This window comes from Heteronotia binoei, chromosome 4 (genome assembly GCF_032191835.1).
Source record: "Heteronotia binoei isolate CCM8104 ecotype False Entrance Well chromosome 4, APGP_CSIRO_Hbin_v1, whole genome shotgun sequence".
Lineage (NCBI taxonomy): Eukaryota > Metazoa > Chordata > Lepidosauria > Squamata > Gekkonidae > Heteronotia > Heteronotia binoei.
This window is the reverse complement of record NC_083226.1, coordinates 77,528,635-77,544,772: the sequence shown is the minus strand read 5'-3', so window position 1 is coordinate 77,544,772 and position 16,138 is coordinate 77,528,635. Positions and strand designations below refer to the sequence as shown.

At 46.3% G+C, this 16,138-nt stretch overlaps 1 protein-coding gene across 4 annotated transcripts in view; it reads right to left on the bottom strand.

The window, feature by feature from the left end:
- The window catches only part of DAPK1 (death associated protein kinase 1), a 165,912-nt gene that overhangs the window by 18,405 nt on the left and 131,369 nt on the right, over window positions 1-16,138 (bottom strand). For all 4 annotated transcript variants that reach the window (XM_060235449.1, XM_060235445.1, XM_060235446.1 and 1 more), the window contains exons 19-20: window positions 11,510-11,587; window positions 10,394-10,616 (exon numbers count right to left, since the gene is read on the bottom strand). In XM_060235449.1, coding sequence (XP_060091432.1) covers window positions 10,394-10,616; window positions 11,510-11,587 — 301 coding nt within the window. The remainder of the gene's footprint in view (window positions 1-10,393; window positions 10,617-11,509; window positions 11,588-16,138) is intronic.

Below are 16,138 nucleotides of genomic sequence, written 5' to 3'. Positions count from 1 at the left end.
CTCTGCTTGAGCTGGCGGAAGGCCCGGTCGGCTTCGGGGGTCCATTGAAAGGGCTCCTTCGGTCGGAGGAGTCTGGTCAAGGGCTTGGTGAGGTCGGCGTAGCCCGCGATGAATTGCCTGTAATAATTGGCGAAGCCCAGGAGGCGCTGGATGTCCTTCCGACTTCGAGGGGCCTGCCATTGAAGGATGGCGTCGACCTTCCGCGGATCCATCTGGGTTCCCTGGGGGGAAATGATGTGCCCCAGGAACTCAACGGACTGGAGGTGGAAAGCACATTTCTCCAGCTTGGCATACAGGCGATTGGCTCGGAGTCGCTGTAGCACCTGGCGGACGTGGTGGATGTGCTCCTGTTCGGATGCAGAGTAGACCAAAATGTCATCTAAATAAATGATCAGGAACCGGTCTAGCAGGTCACGGAAAACGTCATTCATAAAATGTTGGAAGACGGCGGGGGCATTGGTGAGCCCAAAGGGCATGACCAGATGTTCGTATTGGCCATACCTGGTGCCAAAAGCGGTCTTCCACTCATCCCCGGCTTTGATACGAACCAAGTTGTAGGCCCCGCGAAGGTCGAGCTTGGTGTAGATCGTGGCCCCTTTGACGCGGTCGAGGAGCTCAGGGATCAGTGGGAGCGGGTAGCGGTTCCGAATGGTAATCTTATTGAGGGCCCGGTAGTCGTTGCAGAGTCGCAGGTCCCCGGTCTTCTTCTTAACGAACAGGACAGGTGAAGACAGGGGCGAGGTGGAGGGTCTAATGAACCCTCGGGCCAAGTTCTTGTCCAAGTACTCCCGGAGGGCAGCCAGTTCCGGGTCTGCCATGGGGTACAGGCGGCCTGCGGGTAGCGGAGCGCCGGGCACCAGGTCGATGGCGCAATCGTAGGGCCGATGTGGGGGAAGCTGGTCTGCTTCCTTCTCATTGAAGACGTCCGCGAACTCCTGGTAGGGAGTTGGGAGTGTGGTGGCGGCCCCCAGGAGGCTGGTGGTGCGTGGGGAACCGGGTTGGTTGACAGGCGGCACCTGAGTCGAGTCGGGTGGTAGCGGGGAACAGGGTGCGAGGGTACTCGAAAAACTCAGTTCACGTTGCACCCAGTCCACATGGGGGTTGTGGGCTTGCAGCCAGGACAGGCCCAAGATAACAGGGAAGCGTGGCATGCGGGCCAAATCGAAGGTCTGCTTCCCTTGGCGCTGTTGGACCCACAAAACGAGTGGTAGAGTTTCGTGGCGGACCGGCCCCGAACGCAGCAGACGACCATCCACTGCCTCGACCAGTGTAGGAGTTCCCTTTTCCCGAACGGGGACGCCATGCTCCTTGGCAAAGTGGCTGTCCATGTAGCAGCAGGCAGCCCCTGAGTCCAACATGGCATGGACGAAGATCCACCGGTCGTCGGGAAGCTGCAGGCGGATCGGGACCAGGAACGGGGTGGGTGGTGGATGGACGGAGCTAGAGGACCTCAAGGAGTGCCCCAGGCCAGGAGATCCGGCTAGACCTGGGGCTGGCCTTTTACCGAGGCAGCGGAGCTCGGGGTGCGCTTTGATTTGGCCGGGCAGGAGCTTGCAAAATGCCCGTCCCCTCCACAATACAGGCACAGGTTGTGGGTGCGCCGTCGGTTCTTCTCCTCGGGGGTCAGGCGAGGGCGGGCGCCGCCCAGCTGCATGGGTTCTACAGCCGGCGGTAAAGCTGGGGTACCTGGAACGGGAGCCGCCGGGGGGGGCCTTGTTGGAGTAGCGCCCCTCTGGCGCCGACCTTGCAGTCGCCCATCAATGCGTAGACACAGCAGGATCAGGTCCTGGAGGGCGGCTGGGCGGTCGGTGCGTGCCAGTTCGTCCAGGACGGCATCCGAGAGGCCTTCAGTGTACTGGTCCACCAAGGCAGCTTCATTCCAGGCCAGGTCTTGAGCCAGCAGCTGGAACTCTGTGGTATACTGAGACACAGAGTTCTGGCCTTGGTGCAGAGCCCGTATCTTGCGATTAGCTGTCTCAGCACGCACAGGGTTGGCATAGGCGGCCTGGAAGTGTGCCTTGAACCGTGTGTAGTCTGCTAGCAGCGGCGAGGGCTCTAGCAGCAGAGGAGTGGCCCACTTGGCCGCTGGCCCTTTAAGCAGGCTCAGGATAAAACAGACTTTTGTTTTGTCTGTAGGGAAGTCGCCCTGCCTTATCTCCATGTATAGTTCACACTGGGCGAGGAAGGCAGGGAACTCTTCCAGGTTTCCTGCGAATTTCTCAGGAATGCTCACCGGGCAGCGAGAGCGGGGAGCGGCGGCGGCAGCCAAGGCCACGGCATTGGACGCAGTCTGCTGCTGCAGAGTAATCACCGCTTGGGTTAATTGCTGCACCTGGTCTAGGAGCCCCGGCAAGGGGTCCATGCCTTCTGCCGCTTGGTCCGTCATGAGCGTGCCTGGTGAGTTTTGGGTGCTGGCAAGCTGTCACGGCCCGAGTCTCTGACACGAAGCTGCGGCTGCTATCGTCCTGGCAACGAGCCAGGACCTCTCGCAGACAGCTCAGGCGAAGCACAGGGAGTGGTCGTAAAACAGTCCAGTTGATTGATAACGTAAACAGGCAGGCTGGAGGGTGAGACGGAAGCTTGGTCAGGGAAGCCGAGAGTCAGAAACCGGGGAGCCGAGCCGAAAGTCAGAAGCCGGGAAACAGAGCCGAGAGTCAGAAGCCGGGAAGCAAAGCCGAGATCAAACGATACCTAAGCCAGTCCGATAAGCAAAGCCAGAGTCCAGAATACCAGTCTATGAGTCAGGCCGGGTCAGGAATGCACAGGTTCTGTCCGAAGCAAGGGGTGCGAGACGCAGACACATCCAAGGGTGTTCGCTTGTTGCCAGCACAGTTTGGCCTGAGGCCAGGATCCCAGATATACTGCTGGCTAATTGGCTCGTTAGAACTCCGGGCTCAGATCTCTTCTAGCCCGCATGCGCGCCTCTCTACGCCTGTTCCTGAATTCCAGGCGTCTCCTCTCGCGCAGGCGGGCCCCAGGTGTTGGTGAGTCTGGGGGAGATGAGCTAGTACCTGGTGTGGCCAGATTGGTTTCAGGTGGCCCCTGCTGCTGGCTGGCTCCTTCAGGACTTACGTCCTCTGTTGCTGAAGGCATCTGCACAGCAGGGGCGGGGTCAGAAGCAGGCACCTGCTCTGAGTCAGCAGGGGCAGGCATGACACTGTGCCTAAGAGTGTTTGTCCCAATGCCAAGGGGAGGGTAAAGTCTGGCTCTGTAGAAGTCAGGTCGGAGGCTGAGTAAGCATGCATGGCAGCTGTATGTCTTGAATGGGATCGACTTTGTGCTTGAGAGCGGCTGTCCTGGCATTGACTCTGTGCTTAAGAGTGTTTGTCCCAATGCCAAGGGGAGGGTAAAGTCTGGCTCTGTAGAAGTCAGGTCGGAGGCTGAGTGAGCATGCATGGCAGCTGTACGTCTTGATACGTTCAGTGGCGAGATCTGAGAGGTCACATTGGGTGTCAGAAGAGGCTGCTTGGGAATCGAGGGCTTGTTCTACAGTGGCTGCGGCTGCCATAAGTTTCTCTGTTTCCAGTGGGTCCGAGTCAGGGATGACTATGATGGTATCAGTGTCTGGTCAGCGGCTGCTGAAGCCAGGTTGGAGAGCAAGGATGGAAGGGCTTGCTGCCTGGTGGAGGTCAACGTTGATGGGATAGACATCAAAGTCGAGACTGTGGCTAGAGCAGGGGGCAGTAGTGCCATAGAGCTTGAAGCTGTCGACATCGAGAGTTGCTGTGGGGCCAGTTTATGTGAGCTTGCGTATTGTTCGGCGTTGGCTGATGCCGGAGGAAGGTGTTTCTCCTTCTTCCTGGTCTTCTGTTTTTTCTTGTGGATGACCTCTGCTGGAGCTGAATCTCCTCGCTCTTTAGGGGGGAGGGGCGGCGATTTTCGAGCTGGTTCAGAGTGAAACATAAGGGAGGCCTCCAGGAGGTAGCTGCAGAGATGGGCCACATGGTTTTTCTGGGTCTGTTTCCCAAAGCCCCAGCAGTAGACGCAACATTCTACGTTGTGGCCTTCCCCCAAGCAAAATAGGCAGGAGTGCCAGTCCATCGAAGGGAGTTTGGTACGGCACTTGGAACACTTTTTAAAAAGGGTGGTGGTTTCTTTTTTGTCCGCCAGGATGGAGGGGAGGGGACCGGGAAGATGCAGTACTCATGGAGGGTCCTTTTGGTTTGTTTTTTATATGAAGATGGAGTGTAGTGGAGATGATGAGGAAGCAAGAAGAATGGATGTGAGGAGGTATCAGAAGAGGATGCTGAAGTTGGAGCGAAGGTACACGAGGTCTGTACAGGGTGGTGGCAAAAAAGAAACTGAGCCTTCCCGCCAGTTCCAGACATGCACACCAACCGCTTCTGGCCTGGGGGGAAAGCCTGCCAAAAAACTGCCGATGCTGCTCTTGAAAATCTCCGAGTCAGATTTGTGCAGGGCCCTAAACCCAAGTGTGGGACTGCACAGGGACCATGAAGAAAATATAGCACTTCCCCTATGCCCTCCAGGCTGCTTCAGCTATCCTTCCCCTGCTCAGTATTCCCAGTCAGAATCAGGTCCTGCTGCACATTTACTCACAAACTGCCACTGGGAACTCACCCCCATGGTGAACTTGTACCACTTAATGCCTGGTCAGGCTCTAAGTATGTTGATTAGTGTACTCTAAAATGTAATGCATATGGCTACAAAGATTGTTATAAATGATAAATCTGATGTTCTTAAATTATATGGCACAGCCATGTCTTTTCCAAACGGAAGAATAAGTGAAGGGCTGAATTATAACATTTAAGAGTTTGAAACAGAAAACAAATCAATTTAATTAAAAGGTATCATGTGGACTTGTTTTTGTCACGAGCTGGGGCCAGGCCAGGCGAAGTCCAGGGGCAGTCCAAGGTCTGTAACCGGTGAGCAAGAGTGTCCAAGGTGCCAAAGCCAAATAGTTGTTCAGGTATCGTAGGTCAGAGGTTCAGAAGCCGTAGTCAGGGGGTCCAGAAGTCAAGCCAAGGTCAGGAGGTCCAAAGTCAAAAGCCGAAGTGGATGCTAGGACGTCAGGTAGATGACTAGTTGCTTCCACAAAGCCTCCTCCCAAAGCCTACAGCTATATAGCCCTCTGCTGGCTGTTGCCCATTTGGGCTAATTGCTGGCTCAGAGAGGCAGCCAGGATCCTGTTGCAACTCAAGCATCCTTGCTCTTAGAAGGGCCAGAATCCTCTCAAAACTCAGGGCTCAGGGAGCGTCTTGCTTGTGAGCGTGCCGCCCTCCTCCGATCCCTGAGGTCCTGACGGAGGCGGTCACGCACACGCGCCACCCGAGAGGGCGAGGCAGGGGGGCTGGGATCTTCTCCAGCAGGAGGCCGGGGCACTGGTGCAGGTGGCAGGGGCACAGTTTCTGCTGCAGGCTCAACTTCCTCTACAGGGTCCCCAGCACCCATGACAGTTTTCTTGCTCTGTATTTTGTGTGGGCCAGCGCAAGTTTTTCTAATTTAATAGTTTAAGAGGTTCAAAGAAACTAAACAAGTGCTCTAGACATGCAACAATTTCTGCATTCAACTAGCCTCCTCTAGTGGTCAGAAATAGCACTTCTTTTCTACTGACATTTCTGAAGGCAGAGATAAATGCAGATTTTAATAATTATCATTAAATGCAATTAATATTATAAACATTCCCTTGAATTTAAGTTCATGACATCAACTTTTTTGTGAATTAACTATGCAAGAAGCAAGGATTGTTACTTAACCAACCATTGTTACTTTTGACTTTTGTTCATTAAGTACAGTTTTATCTAACAGAATGTACTGCTTCTGTGGAATGAAGGCAGAGGGACATCTTTATGCTCAGGAAGCAAAGTTTGTCCTCGTTTATTCACATAATTTATAAACAGGAATAATATGTAACAGGAAAGTCTGAGATGTCCCTTGTATCTTGAACTTTAGGGAGTTATTTATTTAGGAGAACAGATTTGTGCCACCTTTGCAGAGTGGCTTACTAAGTAAAACATAATAAAAACATAAAGCATTACATGGTATTAATTAAAACCCAGCATTAAAACTGAGGATAAAGACAGAGACTAAGTAGCCAGAAATATTAATTTCAGACTAAAAGCACAATAAAGGGATGTTTAAGGACTGACCCCTTCATTAAAAGCCTGGGTCAACAGAAATGCTCTGTCTTGGCTTCTAGAAGTGAGCAATGCAGGTGCCAGGTGAGCTTCAAGGGGAGTGAGGTACTAATGCTGAAAAAGGCTTGTCTCTGGCTGCCATCTGCCTCATCTCTGAAGCCATGGAGAACAGGACTCGTGAGGAAGTTTTTAACAGCTGAGCAGGACAATATGGAAGAGGGCAGTCCTGTCCCTCCCAGGCTGTTTTGAGCTCCAACCATCAATCTGAATTGGGCCTGGAAAGAAATAAGCACCCAGCACATATCTTCCAGAACCACAATGACATGATCCCTGTATCCCACTCCTGACAATAGCCTGGTTGCAGAATTTTGGATGAGCTGAAGTTTCTAGAGTGTTTTCAAAGGCAGCCCCATGTACACTTTTCAAAGAATAACTGTAACTGTTATGTAGCTGAAAAAGGCATTACACCCACAAGGAAGTCCAGGGTCTCCAACTGTATGTCAGGATTTAGAAGTATGCCCAACATATGAACCTGCTTTTTCTGGGTGAGTGCAACCCTTTCCCAAAATAATCTCATCATTAGTCCTCAAGCAGCTTTGTCATTAGACAATGTCACCTTAGTCTTCTTGTCTGGATTGAGTTTTTACTTTTGGCTCTCATTCATTTCCTCACCCTTTTTAGGCATCCATTAAGGACTTCTGCAGACCCACCTGACTCAGCTGTCAAGAAAAAGTCGTGTCATCTGCATATTGGTAGCACCTAACTCCAAATCCCCAATGATCTTTCCCAGCAGTTTCATGTAAGCATCATAGGGAACAAGATGGATCTCTGCAGGGCCCCACAGCATAAAAAATATGGGGTCGAGTAGCAGTCTTCCATCACTTTCTGGAATCCCACTCTCAACCTAGACCGGTGCTAGGTGTTCTGCCGCTAGAGGCAGACCCCTGTGCTGGGCTCCTCCGCAAGCTCCCTTTATAATTTTTGTTTCGTGGAGCACATCATGAGGAGGATGAGTGGTGCACAAGAGTGCTGCTGCTTTCCCCCTGTACAAGTCCCCCTGCATAGTGCTCTGTGCAAGGGGAGTAAGGGGGTGCCTAGTGGCACCCCCAGGTGGGGTAGCGCCCCAGGCAGCTGCCTACCCCGCCTACTCCCACACACCGGCCCTGCTCTCAACTCAGCTTGCCTTTTCAGAAGGATACCACAGTTGATAGTATCAAACACTGGAGAAAGTTCTGAGAGAATAAATAGAAACATATTTTCCTGTCACAGATCATCAGGCAGGGCAACAAAGGCAATTTCCATCCCAAACAGTCTTGACTCTGGACTGAAATGCATCTAGATCAGGGCTGGCCAAACTGTAGTTTGAGAGCTACTTATAGCTCTTTTACACATGTTGTGCAGCTCCTGGAGGTCAAGAAGGAACTTAATGCAAGCTTACTCTTTAAGTGTGCCTAGTATTGGGACCTCAGTCAGCCTCTTAGCGCTGACCCTTAGGTAGGCGATTATTTCCACCATGTATGATGCAGGGAAGGAGGGGGAAATAGGCAGGCATGCAAGCTCTTCTCCACCACCACAGAGGTCGCCCAGAGACCTAGAGTGGGGAAAGAGAGCACAAGAATCAACAGAACCACCGGAAGGAGAATAGAATTAAAGAGGGTGGCACAGGGTCCCATTAGTTTCATAGCTCTTGTAGGAGCTGCATTTACTAACCTTGGTGTCAAGGCAAAGAGAGATGCAAACAATGGTCAGTTATTTATATGGTATGTGAAGAAGACATTGGATTTATATTCTACCCTCCACTCAAGAGTCTCAGAGTGGCTCACAATCTTCTTTATCTTCCTCCCTCACAACAAATACCCTGTGAGGTAGGTGGGGCTGAGAGAGCTCTCCCAGAAGATGCCCTTTCCCACTGTTGCCAAAAATGAATTCCCTAACCTTTCCCTATGCTGGTTTCAGGGGGACTGTTATTCCCAGCTTTTTTAAAAAGTCTCCATCTAGCATGGTTGTGTTGTAAAATATATACGTATATATTTCATCTTTCTGTGCAAAAAAAGTATTAAGAGTTTTAATAAAGATGCATGTGGAATGTTTGTTCTTGTCTTGTGGCTCTCAAGCATCTGATTATTTACTCTATGTGACCCTTACATTAAGCAAGTTTGGCCACTCCTGAGTTAGATAATCTGTCTCCTCTAAAACTGCTTGAAGCTGCATAGCCACTACCCACTCAAACACTTTGCCCTAAATGGAATGTTGGCCACTAGGTAGTAATTGGCCAGGTCACTGGCACCCAGGGATGCTTTGTTCAGGTGGGGTCTCACAACTGCCTCTTTTAAGGTGACTGGAACTATACCCACCCACAGAGCAGCATTTTATTACCTCTAGGACTCACTCAATCAACCAAAGTTCCAATCAGATTTAGTCATCATTTTAAGTAAGGAAACGTGTCACAGGTGGATGACACAATGATGGCAAAGAAATTAAAACTTTCTTTGCTACCATTACTGCCAGTTCACTGGCCTATATATGGGCTCCATGGATTGTTCTGTTTGACTCATCTCAAGTCTTTCACTGATCTGCTAGTCATTTTCCAATCCACTCCAAGGCACAACACTACTAAGGTCTCCAGCCAGCCGTTCACACCATTTAGCTACAAGGGCCTCTTGTAGCGACTTGTACATGTGTGCTAAGTGCCACCAAGTTGCAACTCCATGAATTAGTGATCTCCAAAATGTCCTATCACAATAGCCTTGCTCAGAGGTCTTGCAAACAGAGAGTTGTGGCTTCCTTGATTGAGACAATCCATTTCATGTTAGGACTTCCTCTTTTCCTGCTGCCTTCAACTTTTCCTAGCATTACTGTCTTTTCCAATGAATCTTGCTTTCTGATAATGTGACCAAAACACTATGGCGTCAGTTTGGTCATTTTAGCTTCTAGGGAGAGTTCAGGCTTGATTTCATCTAGAATCCAATTATTTGTCTTTTTGGATGTCCATGGGATCTGTAAAACTCTGTAAGGCTCTCAAAATCCCCAACCACCAAGAATCCAATAGCATACAATTCATTTTTGATGACAGGCCATCTTAGCAGCTCCATAATCCTTGTGGGGAGGAGGAAGCAAGATCACCATGCCTTCAGAAGACAAGGATAGTACAATAAGGGCTCAATCCCCATCTCCTAATTAGATCACCAGCAAAATACTTGGTACAGAAAAGAAGCTCCAGCACAAACCTGAGATAGCTCCATAGTTATCATGATGGCTACAAAGTCCTAAACTTGACCCGACTATCTCGCCTCACCATGTATATTAAAACTCCAAAGGGAAATCAGCCTTCTGGCCCTCAACACTAACTCCAGGACCAACTTCACCAGCTTCGCCAGGGAGACCTCTGGCAGGCAGGACAGACTAGCAGTATCTGGTACTCAACAGAAAGTACAAACAATCAAAGCTGACCTCTGGTTGCATTCTGGTGGCACTGGAGCTGAGATACAACAGCTCTAGTCTCTGTCTCTGCCATGAGATATTTTAGACCTGGATATTTTTGTATCTATTGATACCCAATGTAACCAGTGTCAGGGAAAGGAAATGCTCACCCCTGTTCTCTACTTTGAGGTTGGTGAAGGAATATATACGATACTAGGTTCATCCATAAGTTAAAGAAGTAAATGTAGTCCCCTGTGCAAGTACCAGTCGTTTCCGACTCTGGGGTGATGTTGCTTTCACAACGTTTTCATGGCAGACTTTTTGCGGGGTGGTTTGCCATTGCCTTTCCCAGCAATCTACACTTTCCCCCCAGCAAGCTGGGAACTCATTTTACCAACCTCAGAAGGATCATCCAGAAGTTAGTGTCACTTTAAAGGCTAATAAGAATGCTCTTTAGATCTTTGCCCTGAAAAAGAAATCTGAAGACCAGCAGCTGTTTTATTTAGTTTGTAGATTTGCTGAGATTCAACAGCTCCTAGTCTCTGTCTCTGCCATGAGATATTTTGGACCTGGGATATTTTTGTTGCAGGGTTACAGGAGGTGTATAACTGCAGACTGGATATTTGTTGCATTTTTTTGTGTGGCAGCTTCTCAATATTAAAAAAGCAGTATTTAGGTACTAGAAAAATGCACCCCACCCAGATTTTCCTCTTGTGGACCACTATCAGAGCATGATATGGGATAATATTGTTCACTACACTTCACTATTGATGTAACTATGACCCCTATGCCCAATTCTTTAAAATAAAAGTTAGTGGCAAAAGTAAAAACAATAATTTATATTATAAGGTAAAAAATAAGAATATTAAAAGTAGTACCTGATGGCTTATTAGATAAAGGTGAAGGGGGAAACCTGACTGAATTTGTGGAAGAAATCCTTGGTCTGCGTCTTCTGAAAAAGCTTCTTAGGAGGCCACACTTAAGAGACTCCACAAGAGTAGTTTTACCAGATGCCGAGTGGCCAAAGAGCTTAAGTTTTATTCTTGGCTGTAGGTTATGAGTAGGTCGAAGATGCTGGATAAACAGTGTTCTGTGAGTATCCTAAAAGCACAAATATACATATAATTATGAAGTCAGTCTGACTCATATTGCGATTCTGTGCAGAGTATAAGCCAGCTGAAATCATAACTCTTCACAGAAGTGCACAGTAAATGAGCTTTATTTCTTTGTACTTTCCAGAATAAGAAAGCTATGAAGCAATGAACTTGTTGCTTAAAGTCCACGAGGGAGATCTTGTATCTCATGAAGTGTCGATGTAATGCTGACTTCCCACATTACTCCTCATCCTGACTCTCACGAACAGAGGATTCCTGCAACATTAAGTTGCTTTGAAATGCCCTTAGAATCTAAACAGCAGCTTACGGTATTGTATGGAACCAGGTGCACTTTTTCAGATAAGATCAGCATATATCTTACACTTTCTTCATTTACCCTATCATCTGAAAGTTGCATTATCCCAACATTTTCTCTAGCCTGAGGTTCATAACTCACAAATATTCAATACTGAGTGAGCTGTAGAGTCAGTATTTTGTGACAGCAGAATGTTCTTTGTTTCTGGTCAGGTAGTTCTGAAATACTAAAAATGTGTTCTTAAACTTAATTTTGAAGCACAGAGCCAAAGCTGAACACAGTTTGAGTCCATGGCACTTTGTTGATCTTAAAGGTGCCACTGGATTCAAACTTCTGCTACTTCAGATCAACACAGCTACCCACTAGAACCAAGTTCGGAAAGTGATTCACTTTCTAGCTTTAAGCTCGCATTGATATGGCAATGTTCTTATCTAGTACAGTAATTAAAATAAATAATTTATGTTTTATGGGGCTTATTAAAATAAGAGTCAAATACCCAACCAGATGCACAGTTTTTATCCATTTTTTCATATCTTTTGATATAAGAATCAGCCTGAAGCTGAATTCTTCACTCATTTCCTTACCTTTTTTAGCCTTGCAAGCAGACTAGCTACAAGTTCATGCTGCTCTGCTCTAGCCAGATCTTCTGCTGTTTTCCCATCCTGTTAAAAGATAAATTATTAGTTACAATGACTTCTTATTCCATTATCTTGGAGGAGATAAACAAATGCTGTCAGAAGCAAACTGATTAAGGAGTAAAACACCTTGCTGGAATATGTAATCTTTTTGAAAAGCATTAAAGAAAAAGTTTATTTTTCCAAGAAAAGAAAGAATTGCTATCTTGATGTTACCGTCATAGGATGCTTAAAAGTTCACGAGTTGAAGATAATACTAGTGCTCCTTGTAATATGGTCTCTGCAAGTAAATCCAAAAGTACTTTCTGAAGCTATGCATTTCTGTTCTACCAGGAATGAGGCCCATTGTGAAGCAAAATACAATGGGCTCTAGAAAGAGGCTCTGGGCAAGTGCCCCCCCCATTGCTGTCTTCCCCCCCGACCCAGCCCTTAAGAACATAAGAACATAAGAGAAGCCATGTTGGATCAGGCCAACGGCCCATCAAGTCCAACACTCTGTGTCACACAGTGGCAAAAAATTTTATATACACACATACACTGTGGCTAATAGCCACTGATGGACCTGTGCTCCATATTTTTAATCTAAATCCTTCTTGAATGCCCTTGGCATTCACTCACCCCTCCACTGTCTTCCTACCCACCACACAGCTAAAACAGATGTTGGCTTCCCACTCCTTCCTACGTATGTGTATGTATCTTGATGATGTATCACTTTTTCATTCATCTGTTCCTAATAGTTGAAAGACAGCTGTTTTGTGTTTACATTTATTTCTGTAATAGGACTTCAGGATTTAGAAATAAGGAACAATGTGATCAGCTGACAGCGTGTGTTAGCAGAGTTTAACATTAAGAGGAAGAAATACTAGGACTCAAATCAAAGGGATGCTCCCTTCCTGGCCAGCTTGGAGTTCATGCTACCATATTCTTACTTGCACATCACCTAAATTACTTATGTAGTAGTAGTACTTTATTCACGGTCATCCGACCAGCTTAATACAAACAGAAACAAAATCATAAAAACAAACCCATCACCTCTTACACAAAGTTCCTTACGCCAACTATTACACATATTGTTAAAAATCATAGCCAAGATTTACATTCTCAATTTCCCTCCTTTCCAACTGAGCAACATAACAGAAACGGGCAATCTTAGTTGAAACATCAGAGTGAGTGTCAGACAGGAGGAAGGCAATCTGCTCATCCTCCGGCCTGCCCGCCAAGGGCCCGAGAATTGGAGAGATTAATCTTGCCCTCAAGTCATTGTAATTTGGACACCGCAAAACGATGTGGAGAGTTGTTTCGACCTCATTGCAATTACAGGGGCACAATCTTTCCAGATATGGGGACCCAGCGTAACGTCCCAAAAGCACCGAAGAGAAAAGTGCGTTGAGTCGTGCTTTTGAGAAAGCTATCCGATATTTTGGGATAGTGATGTTGAAAAGATACCTGGCTGGGGACAGTACTTCAGCTTGCTTCCCTAAGAAAATGTGCGCAGAAAGACTAGCTCTAGCAGATCTCAGTTCCAGCTCAACCAACCTCAGGCGCAAAAGTTCTTTCGCATCCCTCAGTTCCATCATTGCTAGGGACTCAGGAATTACTTATGTACATTAGCATACCCAACCCCACATTTTAAAGCACTTAAGAAATGTTGACCGTTTTTGCACACAGCTTACCACGCAGTCACATCCCTGTTCTCTCTGCAGCGTCCGTCAGTTTTCCCACCATCTGCGCCGAAGCTACAGGAAGTGCCACAGCTTTTGCATAGCAAACGTAAACCGCTAAAACCCAGTTTACGTTTGCTACGCAAAAGCCGCGGCACTTCCTGTAACTCCGGCGGAGATGGTGGGAAATCCAACAGACACTGTGGAGAGAACAGGGACGTGACCGCGTGGTAAGCTGTGTGCGAAAACGGTAGCTGTAAACACCTTTTGTTGCCTTGTCAATACAAATTTTAAATGGTGACTGTAATTGGTTCTATTGTGTATTAGTATGGAACAAAGATATATTTACAGATTAAACCCAAATAAAAAACTATAACCTTGCTACGTAATCTCATTGTAATAAACACAAAAAAACCAATAAAACCCATACAGCCTTTCCTCCACATTCATGTATTATTGCTAACAAAGAAATCTTACCTAAATGTACTATGACAATTAAATTAGCTTTCAGCTTGTTTCTTGATACTATACTTACTGGATATTTCTGTAATATGTTTTCTGGAGAGATAACTGACCAACTCACAGCAGATATGATGCATACTGTCAAAAGCTGCTGTGTATACAAACGATTACACACTCTAATTTCCCTGTTTCCCACTATGCTACTCCAACGATGCTACAGAGCAGGCAGTATCATAGCAGACAGGCTTATGTTAAACGTAACGCACTGGGATTTTTTTTTTTTGTTGAAGAACATTTTTCCCAATTTTCCAGCAGAAAAACTGGAATTTTGGAAGAGCTGTAAAAAATGGTCCAAACCATGTCTTTTCTTTTGAGATGAATTAAATGCTTTTTAAGACAAGGTGTTACTTGTTCAATATGTGTCGCATGAAGATTTTTATGTATGACAATCTACAACATTAGTGATAATTCTTGTGTACATTATAGACAGATACAATATATTTCAGAGACACTAGATGTTTAAATAGGACTGATTTTCTCCACCGAACGTGTATGAAAATACACTATTGAATAGCAGTGTTTTCAGTATTAAAAACTTTAACTCTGTATTCAAACAGGCTGTTAATGTTGTTGTGAGGGTGCAAGACAGTTTCTATACATGTAAAACACTTTACTAGAAAAGCTATTTTCAACTTCCTTCCCTTCCTTTCACATTGCAAACAAACGGGCTAAGGTAATATAGACCAGCAAATCTTTCAAATATTGGGTTTGTCCCTATTTTTGCTTGTAGAAAACAAAGGCATTTATCGCCAAATAGAGTTCATCTTGTCTTTAGAATCTAGTTTTTTATATCCATTTTTCTGCCTCATCTGTTCTACTTTTCCAAAAGCTGCAATCAGATCATTAGGTTTCTGCTAAGTCATGCTCCTATGTGGATGTTTATGTTTCACTAGTTCTAGTTTTCTAAGCAGTAAATCACATGGGAGCATGAGCTTACAAACCCAAAATAATCTAAAAAGTGACTACTTGAATGTTGATATCTGCTTGTGAAATAAACAATTGTAACATTTGAAACATTGAACTCTGAACCTTTTTGGTCCTCCCATACTCTACACACAGAACCAATTGTGTAGTTTACCCTTTCTACTCCTCCATTACATGCATGGTGGGCAACAGCTGTCTTTACATAGGTTATTAGGTGTCACCATGTTTCAAAGTCTTTCTCTTGGTCACTGCAGATACAATTTAGTAGGCCATCCAGCAGGGGATGGGGAGACCTAGCTGATGTACAGCAATGCGCCTACTTCACTGCCCACGTGAACCAGAAGTGATATCATTACATCCAGGGTGGAAATCTGGTATTTGGGCAAAAACTGTATGGTAAATTTGGCTTCTACCATAGAGTTTGTGTCCAAATACCCTATGGCAGTGCTCCCGCTAAGCTGCAGAGTCTCATGGGCAAAAAATCTACTTTGTGAGCTACTGATATTAAAGTTGTGAGTTACTAGCATTAAAATTGTGAGCTACTGCAAAAATTATTGTGCTCTGGGGCCATTTTTCCTGAGCTAAGACAAAAATTTGTGAGCTGGAGGCTAAAAATCTGTGAGCTAGCTCACGCCAACTCGACTTAAACACTGCCCTAGGGATGTCGAACTCATTTGTTATGAGGGCCAGATCTGACATAAACGATACCTTGTTGGGCTGGGCCATGTGTGTACCTATTTAAGATTAGGTAGCAGAGATATAAACTTTATAAAGGACACGAACAAACACAATTAAAGATTTTTTTTAAAAAAAAGTTGAAATAAAACATGCCTAAAACATTAGCACTCATTGGTTTTAAAGGTGATTTCTTTGTATTTCTCCCATGGGATCCAGGGAACTGGGCAAAGGAAGCTCTGGCTCTTTCCTTCCTTCCCCAGGGGACCAGGAGGGGGAGGAGCCTTAGCCAATAGAAGGAAGAGAGGCTTGGCTCAGAAGCTCTGCTGTGCAATTGAGAGAGTCTAGCAAAGCAAGCTTTCCCTCTCCCCCTTCCTCCCAAGGGAGGAGCCTCAGCCAATGGAGAAAATAGAGGTTTTGCTCTGTACCTCCTGTGTGGTTGAGCAAGCCTTGCAAAGCAAGCTGTTATGCAGAAGGAAGCAAGAGAGAAGAGAAATACTTCAGAAGTTCAATTGAAAAGAAACTTTGTAACTTTTACCTGATTTTCTCCCATGTTATGTTCAAACCATAAATAAAAAGTTAACTCCTAGTGTGTCAGTGCTGGGTATTTATGGTCTTTCTCACACACACGAGAAGATTTTGGCCTATATCTTGCTGCAGATTCACGGGACCTGTAAAATGGAGCTGTTCCACTAGGCATTTGGTTGAGGGGGTAGACCTCAAATAACATTGGCCTCCCCTGCTTTAAGCACGCTATTTACATTACCTGTTTTCCATCAGTCTGATTTGCCGCCTC